At 43.1% G+C, this 17198-nt stretch overlaps 1 protein-coding gene across 1 annotated transcript in view; it reads right to left on the bottom strand.

The window, feature by feature from the left end:
- The window catches only part of EEFSEC (eukaryotic elongation factor, selenocysteine-tRNA specific), a 101629-nt gene that overhangs the window by 18729 nt on the left and 65702 nt on the right, over positions 1 to 17198 (bottom strand). The window contains exon 6 of the mRNA XM_080350628.1: positions 14357 to 14513. Within this exon, the coding sequence (XP_080206754.1) occupies positions 14357 to 14513 (157 nt within the window). The remainder of the gene's footprint in view (positions 1 to 14356; positions 14514 to 17198) is intronic.

Below are 17198 nucleotides of genomic sequence, written 5' to 3'. Positions count from 1 at the left end.
TTCTAGGACAGAATCACAGAATCCCAGGATGTCAGGGATTGGAAGGGACCTGGAAAGCTCATCCAGTGCAATCCCCCCATGGAGCAGGAACACCCAGATGAGGTTACACAGGAAGGTGTCCAGGCGGGTTGGAATGTCTGCACAGAAGGAGACCCCACAACCTCCCCTGGGACAGGTCCCAAGATGTGCTGACATAGAAAACAGCAGTCATGGAAACAGAGAAACAAGAGACACAGGGTATTGTTTTGTACTAGAATAGGTATTTCTATTTTTAGGGAAAAAAACAAATCTCTACAAAGCGGCAAATTTATTGCTGACCTGTGACTGGTCTGGAAAAGGGAGCTCCCCAAATGTATAAAATTTGTCAGCCTCACCCAAAATAAAGCAAATGGGGTCGTTTTCACTAAAAATCTGTTAGGACCAAGTGACGCTGCTAAGGAAGCTGAAGTTCATTCTAATCTCTTCTGTTGTCTGGAAGCTCCTGTTTGATCTCAGTCGCTTCTACAGTCTGGTTGTTCCCAAAAACCTCCGAATCCAACCTTGATGTTGTTTCCTACCCAGAGTCTCTTTTCTGAGTGTGTCTGTGGGACCAGCACTCACAGAATGGAAAAATGGTCCCTCATCGCCTGCGGCACCGGGGTGAGCCAAAGGATGCCGTGTACAATACCATATAACAGAAGTTCACTGTTCGGGAATTGGTGATCCAAAACACCACCAGCCTGTTCCATCTTAAAAATCACACGCAGAGTGAAGATTGATAATTAAGCACGCAAATAAAACAGGTCTAACAAAGCCAATTGAATCAAGGAAATACATTTATAACCACTGTCATCTTTCTCCTTTCATGATGACCCAATAGAGCACAGGCTGGATCAGCGTTCAGCAAGGCTGGGGGAAGGGGAACGACTCGGTTAACGCTTGGTCCCATTTAGTCATACAAAGCTGGAAGGAGGGTAATAATTTAGCAATGAAAAAACTCAAAAAGACCCATCAAAACATGGCAGGCTCCAGAGATGGGCTTTGCCAAAAGGCTGGTTTGGGGACAGACTGGGCTACAAAGCTGCTATTAAGCTTCAATTCTTAAAATAAGCCCATAAACTCAGAAAATATTTATCTGGAAGGGTGGCAGCCCAATAAAAGTTTTATGGATGTTTTAAAGCCGCCTTGTCAGGGGAACAGGCGCTCGGTCACCTCCCGCCCTCCTAACAAAACACACACAGAAAAAGCAGGTCCGTGGGTCGGGATCCCAAGTGGGAACAACTGGGGAGCCTGGGAAGGGGCTCCCACCTCCCATAGCCCCTCACAAACACTCCAGCAGGTATCATATAATCACTATATATAATAGAATCATAATAATAATACAATCAGTATACATAAGTAAGGGACAGCATAGAGAAATACAAAACATACCTGGTTTTAAAGTTTGTATTTATAGAAGCATCGTGCACCAAGAGGTTGTAAGATCACACGTTTCGGGCTCCTCAAGTGAACCGGTCACTGTGAATTTGGGACTGGCTCACAGAGATGGACACCAGGCCAAGTGTAAAGGGACGAGAAAAGTCCACTTTGGACACCCCTGCATCCCATCTCTGTTAACACTCCAGATGAAAATCAAGCTGAAGTAACGCAGACAGTGAGTTCAAAAGTAAAAGAACATAAAATTCACTACTGAAACTGTGCAAGGCTGGAAATGAACCAGCCAGAGGAGCGATGCTTCTCCTCCAGCCTGTCACACGCTTTTTCCTTTCCTATCTCCCCACCATCACCAAATCTAAAACCCCACACAAAGCTGGGCCAAAAGGAGCTTGGCACCTTCCAGGGGGAAAGAATCACAAGCAGCAAAATCAAAATGGGATGGAAGATAAGAGTCAACGCTGAACGAAAATCTGTTTGCAGCCAAGCAGACTCTCACCACTCACATGCAGGAAAAGCTTTCAGAAACATGAACTTCAATACATCGGTGGTCATTCCACTCTTCCCGGGCAGCACCACTCTCCTTTAATTTCTTTTTTTCCAAGTAAAACACCTATAGACTTAAAACCAACACAAACACCCAAATGAAATCACACCAGTGTCCTGCAGAGCAGGCTGAGGCTGCTGCTGCGCTGGGGACACGCGGCTGCACTGGCTGGCAGGACAGATGGTTCCTCTCCCCACTGTCATGTTTGTGTTTTTAGAGGGGTTTTTTAATGTATTGTGTTACTCCATCAATCTTAGCCAATTGTCCATCTTGTAAAATTCTTTTAATTATGTTATTTTCTTCTCGTTATCCGTCTTATCTAAAATTATTTATACTGTTATAATCTGGGTTTCAAACACTGGTTGTAAACATTGGCGCAACAGTTATTAGATGGGGACTCACATACACATAGATGAATTATTTACTTCACGACTGCTCTGTAACGCTGTAACATGATTTTGTTTCGCCAACACGCTGCTCTACCAAAAATGAGAATAAAAGGACTAGAGGGACAAGATCTAATCTGCCTTCCCCCGGGATCCCGGAGCAGTTTTCCTGAGGATGGTACAACACTGTCCTGTATTTCAAGCCTTGTTGGCCACTTTTTTCCGGGGGAGCGAAGCAGCGTGTGAGCCCAAGTTTGGCAGGAGGAGTAAGTGCTCTGTTAGATTAAATTTCAGCATAATGTTCTCGATAGGAATCGCAGCACCATCCCTAAAGTGCAACGGGAGGGTAAAACGCCAACCGTCGAGATGGATGGTTTGTTTTTATTTTTATAGAGATTTTCTAAACCTCAACTTTCACCTCCTCGCCCCCTCCCTCTCCTGTTCTCAGTCACCTCCAATAGCCCATCTGTCTGCCTCATTTAATAGAAACCTATATTTCCTAGCTAATGGATACATTTGGCTAAGAAGATAATCTCTTTGTGTTCGCTTCAGTTGTCACATTCCTGTTATCATATTAATACTGATTAAATACAAAACCCAACATTCAAGTCAGACTCCACACATTATTTAAAAGAGCGACACGACGTTCATATTTTGGCCCTGGGAAACCTCAGCTGGAATGGAAGGGGCCTCCATGCCGCCCTTCAGCCAGGATGCCACCCATTGGGATTTTTACAGGACAGGATTATTTCAATAGTTTTGTCTTATATGAGACCACCAGCCAAAGTTCAAGTTTCCTGAAGAGCTCCAGGGCTGGTACAAACCTCTTGTATCCCAAGAAAACCATGACGATGCAGGACAAGCAACACGACGCCATGGGCTACAAGACAGGAGGAGTTGGGACAGATCTCAGCGCGCTCAGAAGTGTCCAGAGGTGATTCACAACCCGCTCTTGTGCCTCGGTTTCCCCCATCTGTATGTGAGAGTATTTCCCAAGCTGTGTGTGTGGTTAGGTTATTAACCTCTGTTTGGGTCTGCACGCTGAGGTGCGGCAGAAAAATGAAGTACAAACCGCCAGACATCAAACCAGCAAAAACTAATTCAACAGATCCTGGGATTTAAGCCAACTCCGTAACACGGCGCGTTTTAAAAGCGGCCGCTCACACGCGTGACACAACACACTGCCAACCTTCAAAGTCATCCTCAATTCCAGAACGAATCTACTCACCACAACTATCTTGCATCAAGACCCCGATGAATTTACACCGTTCCTTTCTCGCTTCTCGCGTGACCATCGTCTGCTCTGTGGAGAGGGAAGACTGCGACACAACGGCTATGGAAACGAACCTCATGAGATGCACGCTTGAATTCACCGTTCTGCTCATTACCTCGCCAGTGCTCATTTTTAAATAAAAATTATTAATAGAGCTACTCATTGATTCAGGGTTTATCCTATTCCATTTAACGGACTGATACTGCCATTCAATAGAAGCGCTAATTGGTAAGACTTAGCCTCAAAGTTCTGCTCAAATTAAGCATGTACGTCATTGATTTTTCAAAGCTGCCATTCAATGCAATCATAGAATGTCCTGAGCTGGAAGAGACCACAAGGATCATCGAGTCCAACTCCTGTTCCTGCACAGGACACCCCACAGGCCACACCATGTGTCTGAGGACGTTGTCCAGTCTCTTCTTGAACACTGTCAGGCTTGGGGCCGTGTCACCTCCCTGGGGAGCCTGTTCCAGTGTCCAGCACCTCTGGGTGAAGAACCTTTTCCTCATGTCCAATCTAAACCTCCCTGGCACATCTTCCTGCCATTCCCTGCAGTGAGTAAGAACCTAAGTTACGTGTATCACTCATCTTTGCGTGCAAATATCAAGCCTGAGAATGGAAGCACAGTAATTAGCCACATATACTACACACGCAGATTATTCATTAGTTACTGAAGATGGACCCAGTGTTACTTTTCCGATTCCCCCCATCTTTCCTAGAGATGAGGTACAAGCTGCAGACACCCCGCTCAGCCCATACCTTCCCTAAAAAAAAAAGGGATGTGACACCTCCCGAGCGACTCTGGAGCAGATGAGGTTATCCCATGGTCAGGAAAGCTCCCCTGGGATGTCAAAAAGGCCAACCTAACCTTCTGAGATCCGTACAAACAAACAGCTGAACACGGAGAGCCTTGAACCGAGGGGCTGCTGTTTACCTAACCCCTGAACCGCACAAGACATCAATCCCTGCCTTATTAAAGAACCGCGTCCGTGGGGCAGGCACGGCGGCTGCAGCGGCATCGCCCGTTCGCGGCTGCGCCGGGGTCGGAGGAAGTTCCAACAGGCCCCGCTTCGTAAATAAAATCCTTCTGGCCTGCGATAACTAAATTGTATTAAGACCGACTCAGACAGCTTCAATTAGAAATAAGCAGCAGGGGCGGACTGAAATACCCGCCGTCAATTTGCTGACAGCTGGGCTTTTCCACCCCGAACCAATTCTAACTGCCCGGATCAATGAAAGGAGCAGAGAATCCATAACATGCTTCCACTTATTATATGTGTAATCCATATGTACATGTGTCCTGAAATCAAAACCATGTCTACATAATAAAGGAGTAAAAGCTTTAAGTAGAGAGAAAAAGCAACAGGTTTTTAACAGCAGATTCCCAACCACCAGCAAGCAAAACGAAGGGACTGCAGATTCTGAATAACACAGACCCTTCCCCACACTTTGAGCATTTCTCTCTCTCCTTAACCAGCCTGTATATTACAAATCCATCCTTTCTTTATGAAATTTAGCAAAAGTAAGGTTATTCAAATAAACTGATTTGCAACACTCCAGGACTAAGGATTGTCGATACCATTTTCTCCTCTGAGCTCAAACTTCAATCTTTCTCGGAATGACAGAAAAACACAACTAAAACCAATGACACTATATCCTCACATTACTTGCTTAGAGCACAGCAAGGAAAATACGGAACAAAACTAGGGGAAAAAAGTCAGAGATCGGTGAATGAGGCATCAATTTCCACATGAGCTGCAGAGGGACTGTAATCTCCGTACATCTTCTGAGGAGGCACTTGTGAGAACAGGCGATTGTAATGGGCCATGAAAAGAAAATCCCCACTCTGTGATATACAGCCGGCTCCTGTCAGCGGGAACTCGCATTCTTTAGCACATTTTTGGTCCTTGGAAACATCGTCTTTCCCTCTGCCAGTGGTGGTACCCGGCACAGGCTGCTTGGCACAGCCCACGGACCATCGTGCCAGCTTGAAAAGATAACTCCTTGCAGTCATAAAGAAAACAAGTGCATATTCTTCACGTCGTATTCATATTATAATACCAGTCGCGATGAGCTGATACTTCTGGAACAGGCAGACAAACAGTCCTTAGCTTAACACATCCCTACATTAACTGGTCAAAATAGAAATTTGGAATGTTATTCTTCTTTCACAGACAAAGCTGAGAAGGTAAACAAATGTATTCAGAAGTAAATACGTACCTGGCAGCAAAACCATGTACTGAATTAAAATCTTCAGACGCACAGTGAAAGACTGCACCATGTAAACAATATTCTTCATTTATATACGAAGAGACAGTATAGGACGAAACAGAGTAACCGAAGGGATGGCTTGGCTCCATTTTCCTGGTTCAGGGTTCTGTGGCTGTTAATGTATTTACTTTAAAAGCAAAAAGCAGCTGAGGCTGCTCAGGGTTGTGTGGGCAAGGAAGGGAGAAAAGGTAAAGGGACAAACAAAGGGAACCGACAGCGTTGGGTATGGGGATGATGAGGAATAGATTAGGGTAAAACACAGGAAAAATGAAACTGGGCAGCTGATCAGTTTTCACAGTGAAGAACGGGTTCTCTGAATTACCAAACTGTCTTAATTTCCTAATCTAGAATAGTTGGGGGGCAGGAGAACCTCTCTGACCTACTGACCACCCCCTTCTAACCCACCCCAGGTCCCATTGGCTTCCTGGCCACAAGGGCCCAGTGCTGGCTCATGGTCACCCTGCTGTCCGCAGGACCCCCAGGTCCCTTTCCCCTACACCTAATAGGTCATTCCCCAACTTATACTGGAACCTGTGGTTGCTCCTACCCAGATACAAGACTCTACACTTGCCCATGTTATATTTCATTAAATAAGGTACTACACACAACTCTATATTTTGTGTTGTAAGGTTGCCTAGCCAATCTGTATAGACACATAATAAAAACCACTGTTAGCTGCATTCTTTCTCAAGGAAAAAAAACATGTTTTAACACTCAAAAGTACAGCAAGAGTGTATTGAATTTGTAAAATGAAACACCTCAAAATGACAACAAATAACCCTCAACACAAGGTAGCACATGCGTGCTGCAAACAGCACACGCTGCCAAAGCGAACCGCCGTGCTTCAGGAAAGCAAGAGCCATTATTCTGGTCCATGCCACGTTCTAATCCAAACCGTTTGCAATTTCAGCAGCATAAAAACCAGCGAAGTCACAATTAAATGCAGCATTTGGTCTATATGGAATAGGATATTGGGTCTGTAGGGACTGCAGCGAAGCATCTCAAAGTGAAAAATATCCTAAATGATAAACTTGAATACAGTTCTATTCTGCATTTGTATGACTACAGAGCTTTGCAACTATCACACATGTAAAATAGGGTCGGATCACATTTATAGGTAAATAAGCTTCTTGATTGCCTCATTCTGAATATTTAATATTGCCACCCACCACCACGGTTCTTTTTTTGCTCCCTTTTTTCCTTCTAAAAAGGTAACTTAGAGTAACAGAACCCCATTTGACACAGCATTTCCCGAGCAGGTCAGGAAGGTTTGTGACCGTCTGATGGGGCAGGTTTACACAAGAGTAGAACAAAGCTAAAGACATTAGATAATTTGGAAAAGGGTCCATGTTTGCAGTGACGTGATGGCAAATACGAGCTCAGATCGCAGCATTTTCCCAGCTCCATCAATCCCCGACATGTCTTGCCGGCAATCCGGGACTTACAGGTCCTCTTGGAATTATTCAAAGATCAGCTCACGCTATAGCGAGTATCAGCTGCTTTGCTATTCAGGGCAGGGAAAGGGGTTCAGCACATGATGGGTCACAGAGCAACGGGACGTTCCTGGCGACCACCCCAAGCTCCGGCTCCAAGTCACCGATGTACATAATGAGTAGGGAAGAAAGAGAAATTCCATCGTACGGAAAGACCACTGGTGGTTCTACACCATCGACAACGCTTTCCTGCAGCTCCTCTTGCACAGAAATAAAAAAGGTGTGTAGGAGGAAAAAAAAGGAGGCTCAATCTCATTTTTTGCTCAGTTACCCAATGCAGACTCCATTGTACCCAACACAAGGGCTTGGACAGGAGCTGGAGCTTTTTCCTCCCCAGTTTTAGTGCTCGAGTTAGGTTATGGTTGGACTCGATGATCCTGAGGGTCTCTTCCAACTGAAACGATTCTATGACACTCAAAAATTGCAGCGTTACATGGGGTCTGATAATTCACCACCTGTTTCTGCTCGATCCCAGAAGAGCAACCTGCTCAACAGATGCTCTAGTGGCAACTTGATGTCCAAGGAGTCTTCACCTCCCCTGGGCACACACTGTCAACAACCTTTGCAACCAGTTTTACAATCAGAGATCTAAATTTAGAGACTTAGTCCTGTAATTCCGTCATTAAAGTCAAGACCAGGATCTACTGGTACTCACGTGAACGAGGCAGACAGGCAGTTAACAAATTAACACCTCCCTGACTCCTGTCTTCATTCAGAAAGAATGAGCATAAATCTTGACTTTGACTCTGCAAAAAGAACGCTCCAAGGTCAGTAAATCTGGATATTCAAAGGTCACCAGGATGTCACCGCTTACAAGGCAGGTTTGATTCCTTCGTTTTGTATCAACGCAGCACAAATTCCCGGCTCCTCCGTGCTCACCGGGACTCTCGCGTCGCGGCAGTTTAATCCGCTCAAGAGGGGATCACGCAGCGATGCTTTCCCTGGCAAGAACCCTCTCCAACCTCATCCCTGCTCCCCCGGCCAACACAGCGCAGAGGAGCAGATTGCCGCCCGGAGCACCCCTGAAGGATTTGGGGTTTTGTTTGGTTTAGAGGGTAGGGGAAGAGCGACTACGAAAGAACAAGCAGAGCTAATCTCCAGCTTTTAAACAAAACCCAGCCACGCAGATTTCCTTGCCCTTGGGCTTTTGTGTTTCCTCTTGACTGAAATCCTGCTCAGCCTCACCTGATACCGCCAGGGATGGCAACTCACCAGCCCCTTGCAGCCAACCGTTCGCTTTTATTAAACAAAGAGCCAGGCTGGGCAAACACGGACATTAAACGTGCCTAAATTTCATTTGGCCTAAGAAAGGAAGATTATCCTATTCTAATGCAACACAAAGAATTCCAAATATCAAGATCTCCCACCAAAAAACAAGTGTGCTGCTTAGTGACAGGGTGTTTAATTATTCTCAGTGCAATGAAGAGGTTTAGACTGCCCCAATCCTGCTGATGTCAGTAGGGACCGCCCTGCCCTCCAAATTAAAGTGGGGAATATGACATTTATCTACAGTCGACTATTTCAAGCTTGTCTCCTACAATTGTTTTACAAAAGTAACTAATATGCCACAAGTGCCGGCTACGTCGGTGCATTGAGAGCTACCTGAAGTGAGACACCTCTTGATTCATAATAAAAAAAGATATATCAAAAAAGAACATAATTAAGATACCTCTGAAGGGCAAAGTTATAGAAAACAACGGGATACATAAATTATTTTCCTGTTATGTTGTTCTATCTTTGCCCAACTGATTTCTCTCATTCCATTTAACCTCTGTTCAACTTCCTTGCTTAAGTGGAGTGCTAAAAAAGAAATTATTTGAATCTCAACTTTAAATGTCCAGTTTTTAACTGGAATTGAAACGATGCAGATGTGCTGCTCACCTGCAGCTCCTATAGCAAAGCTCTCCCGCTACATCATCCACCACTTTGCAAACCGCTGTGTGATCCCATCCACCGAACCACAATGACAAACCGTCTCCACGATGCACTGAAGTGGGAAACGCACATTCAGCATTTTTACCCCTTGATTTGACGCACAAAATACACCAGATTCTCAAGAATAAGGCAGGTTGGTTAATTCTTTGCACTGCAGGATCCATCCCAGAGGTGCTGTGTGCCCTGGACTGGGGAGCACATCTGGGTTATTCCTTCAGAACACTATTTATGGTGCATTTGACCCCTCTACCACGATAAGTAGTGGAATCGATGAAACCAGACTTGCTCTCTCATATGCAATAACACTTGTAAACGCAAAGCAGAAAGTTACTGGCAACAAAAGGCCACAACCAAGTTTGTCTTCACCTGTTGCAAGAAATTTAATACAACTGTTATCCCAATACAGGGGAAAAGAACAGCAAAGTTAAAAAAAGCTTGTATTCTAATATTCTCCGTTGTATCTCTTCTTATGAAAAGTGTGCCTTTTATTACATTTAAATTTGCTCAATTCAGAACCACGTTCCGCTGTTATGGAGCGTTAGATATGCGCTGCTTCTTTGGCATTAAGTAATAAGGCAGCTCTTAACTCGTACCACACATGGCAATTTTTACTGTATCGAGTTAAAAAGAGCAGAACAGAATTGCAGACAAACACGCGGTCGTGGCTTGGAAAGGACAAACACTTGAGCAGCAACCAGACAGTAACGACAGGACGGAAAGTGAACTATGCCTGAGATAACACAGATGCTCCCATCGGATTTTTACAAGTCTCTATATTTTACAATAATTAAGCACAAGACAAACGCAACGTGCCCAAACCAATTAAACGGGCACATCTAGAGCTAATGGTTTAAAAGACGTCATGAGACGTACAACAAATAATGATTTCACAAACTAAGCGGAGTTTTACAGGGTCAGTTCTTGGGTGAGAGACAATTAAACAAAATCCACAATCAGGACTAAGTTATTCAAATGATTCACCAAACTTTCAGTTCCCATTGACAACTGAACCCGCTGCCACATCACCCACCACAGCAAGAAGCTCTTCATCGTGAGCTCATACCCACATTAACACCACTGTAGTTTAAATTACATTTCAAATCCTGCTTGTTTTTTAAGAAGCTTGTTAAACTAAGCAAAACTCTCATGTGAATTTAGAGATTATGTCCCCCGTTTTATATATTTGATCACGCAACCAGACTGGAAAGTAAGCAATGTCCGTCCATTAACACACCTTGAAACTTCTTCCTCAGCTGAAACACCAACAGCTGCACAATCCAGCCCTATGGAATGGCAGATCTGCCAGCAAATACTCCTTTTTTTTTATTAACAGAATCATTTCAATTGGAAGAGACCTTCAGGATCATTGAGTCCAACTATAACACTAAACCATATCCCTAAGAACCTCATCTAAGCGCCTTTTAAACCCTCCAGGGATGGTGACTCCACCACTGCCCTGGGCAGCCTGTTCCAACCAGACACTGCTGCAAACAGTCTACAAAGTGGGCGATACCTTGTCATTCAAGCAATAAAACTGTGCCCGAACGCAAAACCAGAAACAAGGTGAAAAATACACTGTTCTCCCACTAAGAAACCCAAACACCAGCAAACATCCAGGCCAACTACACATGAGCGTTCCCAAAATGGAACCACATCTTCCTCTGCAAAGAGGATCTGGCACTGCCAGGGGTCTCTGCTAAATAACATCTCTCAATAGTCAAGTTACACTTGGCTTTATTTCACGTTATGAGCTTCACTTCTACCTCCCCGGACCACCCGAAGGGATCCTTCTCCATTATGTTCTTCAAATACTTGCAGATAATCATATCTCCCACTTAGACATCATTTAGCCAAGTCTTACGCGTTTCTTTTCATCTTCCTTCCCTCATAAATCAAATCCCTTCAGCCTCTCCAGCATTCTTGCTGCTCTTCCCTGAATTTCTTCCAAATTGCTGACATCTTTCAGCGACCGAGGAACTTCCAATTGCATGCTGTACTCTAGATGTGTTTTTTTTGTACTCTAAAGAAAGATAATTAAGCCTTTTCAAGAAATATGCTCCAAGTCTGGAATAAATCTAAATCAGAGATGATTTTTTTTGGTCCTTCTTTCCAGAGCGGGTAGTAATTATCCCCGTTTCACAGAGCAGAAGAGCAGTGAATGTATCTGAATCATTGCCGCACACAAGCGGTGCCAGAATAAGAAACAGAGCCGCGTTCTGCCAAGTCTCAGCCCACAGATGACGTTCCCAGGCTGCGATGGACCCACGGGCAAACACGAGCCACGTCCAAGTGGCCACCAATGACACTTGTGGAGCCCAGGGCTTGTTCGGCTGAGCCAGAGGCTGTTGGGATCAGTGGGAACACAAAACACCCCACAACGTGCCACCGGCCGCTACTGCCAGCAACACTCAGCACACAACGATACATCTACCTGGTTTTATTGCCATGCAGAAGTTTGTTGGCAAAACCAGTCCTTAGCTGTCATCAGGTTAACGACCCCATCAAGCAATTCAAGTCCAGAGGTTAAGACTGGTTTTAAATCCAAAACCAAGTCAATCCAATTGACTGATTGGGACAGTCCAAGGCACTTTTCAACTTGCACATTTGCTTCCCTTCCCTCCCACTCACCGATATGTTTGTGAAGGAATCGTGGGGAAATAACTTCAGAAAAATCACAAAATAAGTCTATAAGAGAAACTATAGAAGGGGAAGCAAGGCTGAAGAATGGGAGGGGAGAGAGAGGAGTCTGATCAGTTAAATTTAATAATAATAAAAAAAAAACCCTAAAAAGCCACAAACAGGATGCAGACACATTAAAAAAGCAACACTGACCTAACACAGGAATGTGAACTGCAGTTGACTTAAACAGCGTTACAGCAATAGCCCTCCCCCTGCACACAAATCTCAGCAGCTCTTAAAGACACAGGTTTGCAGGCCTGGCTGAATTTTGTGGGTTTTGCCTCTCTGGCCACACTTTGTTCCGTAAGCTCAGCTTGAGCTGATTTAGCTTTTTGCTTCTTCTTTCCAGATAGCAAGAGCACCCAGATTTGACCCAGACTAAAGAAAACTAAGTTGTATTATTCTGCCTGCCTTAGAGAGGTATTGAATTCTACTATTCTGCTACATATTATTCTCATTGAAAGAACAAACTATAAAGGGTCCTCTGTTTCACGGGCTGCTGTTAAACATCAGTAGAGTATACCCGAGATTAGATAATGAACACCTTGGTGAAAAGTATCATTTCTTCCCACTAACTCAATATACAGGGCAAAAAGCAATTTTCTAAATCTGCTTACGATTTTCTTAATGTGACTGCTGGTTCGCAATTATATTACACCCACACCAGTGACAAAAGTCCCTTATTGGGCTTCTCCCCATCCCATGAAGAACCATTTGCTCCATTCAAAATGTGGAAACAGCAACCTAAACGCCATCCTCCTGTCATTCTTCTCTGTCATCGTATTTTTGCCTCTGGGAGATAAAAGCTACTAAGAACACTACATTTTTAAGTAAGATATCATCTTGATTTTCAGCGCTAAGGTCATTTACACATCATTTCACCACCTACCTAAAGGTCCCTATCTTAGAAATGCTTAAAAGCTTTTCTAGAATATAAACCGCAAAACAAACATGGTGCAAATTCTGTTTTTTTAAATATGCATGGTCCTTGCTAATTAGGCGCTCAGACCTATTTGCAAAGTTCAGCATTTGGTGACAGCTGCGACAGAATACGGGAGGTTTTGTGTCTAGTCAGAAACTCTTATCTTATGATAGAAAGAAGAAAGGAAATTTGCTGTGGGTCAAAATTAGTGCACTTGCATTAAGTCTTCAGTTAAATGGAAAACAGTCCAGAAATCAGGAAACTCCATTTTTTTCTGTAGATCAATCACTATGCGATTGTTCACTGTCATAGGACATCACAATTTCTTTGCTCCACTTGTACGACAGAGATAATCTTGCTCATCTCCCTAAAGAGGGCGGAAGATTAACCAGTGACAAATGGGCTGAAGATGCTACAGAAATAGAAAGTACTCCTAAAATCATTAAAAACTTATCCCACAATCTGAGTTAAACGCAGTACCTGTTATGGCCTATTGAAAAGGCTCAGAACTACTTTCCTAACTTAAAAGAAGGAGGAAAAAAACCCAGCACTGACACACTTATAAGCTCCAGTACCCATCAATCCCCAATGCTCTAACCTAAGGAGGTATAAAATCCTTGCTGTAATTCACCAAAGACTAAAATAATACAGTAATATATAATATCATAAAACCAAGAAGCAGAAGCAATAAAACCAATTCTCAAGATCTCCAAAAAGTCATTTGTCAAGCAGCTTTTGCTTGGAGGCCAGTCAGATAATAACATGCACAACAGAGGCAATTTAAGGAACTTGCATCCACTACAGTATAGTTAATAAATAGCTACAGGTAAAAATGAGCAAAGGTTTATTTTCCTTTACTTGTTCAGAATGGCTCTGGTGCAAATCACATATATATTAAGAGATACCCACAGACCTTTCTGGGCAGAGCATGATTTCGATACTACTGACACTTACCAATAAGTCATTTTGAGACCAGAGTTTGACACAGGAGATGTGGCTTCAGGCCACCCAGTCGCACAATATAAGTCATAGTCACCATAATTTAATTAGAACATGTACAATCCACCCAATAATCAGTGGTCTGTCTGAGTATGAGCTGATTTCAAGATTTCTGGAAACTACTGGTGACGTTCAGACTTGCAATATGAAAAGATCACAGCATCTACACTCAACAGAAAACTAAAGAAGGGTTGATTCACATTTGATAAGGAAAAAAACATTATGCTGGGGGTGGTGAGAGCCTGGCCCAGGTTGGCCAGAGAGGTGGTGGATGAACCATCCCTGGAGACATCCCAGGCCAGGCTGGACGGGGCTCTGAGCAACCTGAGCTGGTGAAGATGTCCCTGCTCATGGCAGGGGTGGGACTTTGAAGGTCCCTTCCAACCTAAACTATTCTACGATGCCACAATTAGCACTTGTTAGCTGACAATCACCTACCTGGAATTCGGATTTTAAATTTGCCGCTCTGTCCAAAACCACCGTCTATTATTCCATCTTCTCCTGTAGATAGTTTGACTTTTAGACCCACGAAAATCTGGATGTTTGTTTCCTTTTTGAACAACGAGCGACCGATCACGCTGTAATCATCCATCACCTGCAAGAGAAATGGGGCTTCGTGAGCCTACAGTCTGAAGCGACAAACCAAATTATACCTATGAGATACGCTGAGTTTGGTGACTTCTACCCCCCTGCCCTTGGAAAACTATTTATACCTAAGAATGAACAAAACTCTAGATGGACCATGTAAACTGCTGCGATTAAGGCAATTTGTGTCAAAAACTGTAGAAAAATAAGTCAACTAACACATTTCTGCTTTCGCCTCCTTTCTACTCATAGAGATAGAACAAAACCTGCATCAGAAAATGCTTTAAAGATCAGTTAATTAAACTCTCTTTTCTGCTTTGAAACCTCTCCGTGAAAGTCATTTAAGCAGCTATGCTCACAAAAAGTTCATTCCATTACTCATCCTACAGCTAAGTATATTATCACCTGCATAAACCATTCCGTGTCCCAGCTCCAGAACCACCCTCCAACAGCTACACTTCAAAGAAAATACAGAATTACTTAGATTTTCTAAATAGAGACTTTTAGATGTTCACCTTTACATACATATTTGATTCGTTAAATTGAAAGCCTTATGACCATTGTATCCAGTTTTAATTTCAAGGTTTGTAACCCGGTGGGAAGAGCCGTTCCAAGTCCAATTCTTAATTAAGCTATCAGGAACAAGAGGCACAAGGGCAGCGGGTACGGCGAGATAAACAACCCTCCCCTCGGCATTACAAAGTAGAAGGTGCAGTCAAGTGAGCCTAATCCTGGAGGTGTGAATATCTTTGTACACCTAACGCCTGCAGTTACTCCAGCTCATAGCCATAGCGTTTATTTATTTGTCACAAGAAATAAGGGGATATCACTTTAAATCTTTCCAAGATTATTTTTTTTTAGTGGCAAAAGTTGCTGTTCTTCTTCATATTTTAAGAGCTACTTTTATGATAGATAAACCTAAGGGTTTCAAAGATCGAAGTGACTTAAAATGGTAAAGGATTATAACCAATTTTGAACACTCTCCTTTATCCAGTTTAACTGATGACTCCAAGTATTGCAGGTTTGTTGAGCTACTCTCCATCCCCAAAGCCTCTTCCATGAACCTTCTTGTTTAGTATTTCGTTACACCAGTATGCCTCTATTTTCATGCCAATGGCAGTATGGTGGTAAATCTAACATGAGAAAGCTAATTTTGGGTATTTTTGGGTTTATTCACTAAGCTATCGACAGCCTTGCAAGGGCTGCGCAGCACCAGGGACCTCCGGCAGGATGAGAAACCTCCACAACCCTTTTTCCACGTGGAAATGAGAACAACCACCCATCTTTTCCCAAAAGGTCACATTTCTGGTGGTTGTTGTGGTGGTTTTATGTGTTTGAGTTTGTTTGTTTGTGTGTGTTCTGTCGTTTTTTTGTTTTGTTTCTTTGGGGGTTTTTTGGGTGCCTGTCCTCTCCCATCCCCAACAAAACACGCTTCAAAATACCTTGTGGACCATTAACGGTAATATTAATATAACTGCTTGGCAACCTCTGGCTTAAATTTAAAACTGAACGTCTTTCAATATAGCCACTGATAATAGGTGGCAGAAAGGGAAGATAAGCTTTCAGGAACACTTGCCTTTCTTCAGGTCTGAAATCAAAGACTAGAAGAATACTAGAAGAAGACTAGAAATTAATTCCAACTGAAGACTAACTTAAAATTCTCAAAACCTTAATTTTTCCAGTTGCATTAGCTGATGAAATAAAAATATTACTTCTTCCATACAATCTGTTATTCCTAAAACAAGAATTTCACAACCGAACATCCCTCTCCTCCACCACTGGCCATGTGCTCCTTACCCCTGTGTTTGAAATACAGACGGTCTCTTACACTCCAGTGAGGATCTTCCATATATCTATTATTTTTATAGTTATCCCACAAAATAGCACAGGAAGCCAACTCTACAGACAACATAAACACCTTTTATTTTTTCACGAGCACTTCAAAGTTATTCTTAATTAAAAATGGAATTACAGAGTGAGCAATGAGGTTCGAGCCTCCCCAGCAAGATGGTCAGAAACAACTCAGAACGATTCTTATGAACAAGTGTTACAGGCACCATATGTCTTTGAGTAAACTCATAATGATAACCTGCTGTTTATGATTATAACAGCAACGAAATCTATCACCCTTTAGATATGGCATACTCAACACCTTTTGATTTTAAAACCCCTCATCTCTCATAAGTAAATGTGCCTCTTTTTAGGGTCTTGCTCTTGTACACATGGTTTAGCAAAGTAACCTATGGCTCCAGCTGAGCTGTTCCTCACACTCCAAAGGTTAATTTGTAAACAAATATAATAATAATAATAATAATAATCCCTCCTTTAGCCGATTTAGATGTTCTGCCTATATCACCATTATTCCTTGGGCATCTCTGTTGGCCATTAGGAAAACAACTGCTTTAGCAGTGTGGAGATAATAAGTGATCAGTGACCTGCCTGAGCGACTGTTTGGAATAAAACCTTTATGAGCCGAAGTCTCAGTCTTGCACACTAAATACTGCACCATCCCATCCCATGTCATCCATGTCCCTTCCTCCCCCAATTACCGTATCATCGATTTATCCCTAAAGACTAAATAATGAGAGAGTCTCCGATGTAACAAAAACTAAGATAAGTGGCCAGTCTTTGCAGTAAAATCCATGGGTAAAGGAGAAAGAATTGCTGTGAAGGAAACTTCATTTTCTCAACTTCA

Source organism: Nesoenas mayeri, assembly GCF_963082525.1.
Source record: "Nesoenas mayeri genome assembly, chromosome: 10".
NCBI lineage: Eukaryota > Metazoa > Chordata > Aves > Columbiformes > Columbidae > Nesoenas > Nesoenas mayeri.
Note: the sequence above shows the minus strand (reverse complement) of the source record. Positions and strands in the feature narration are given on the sequence as shown.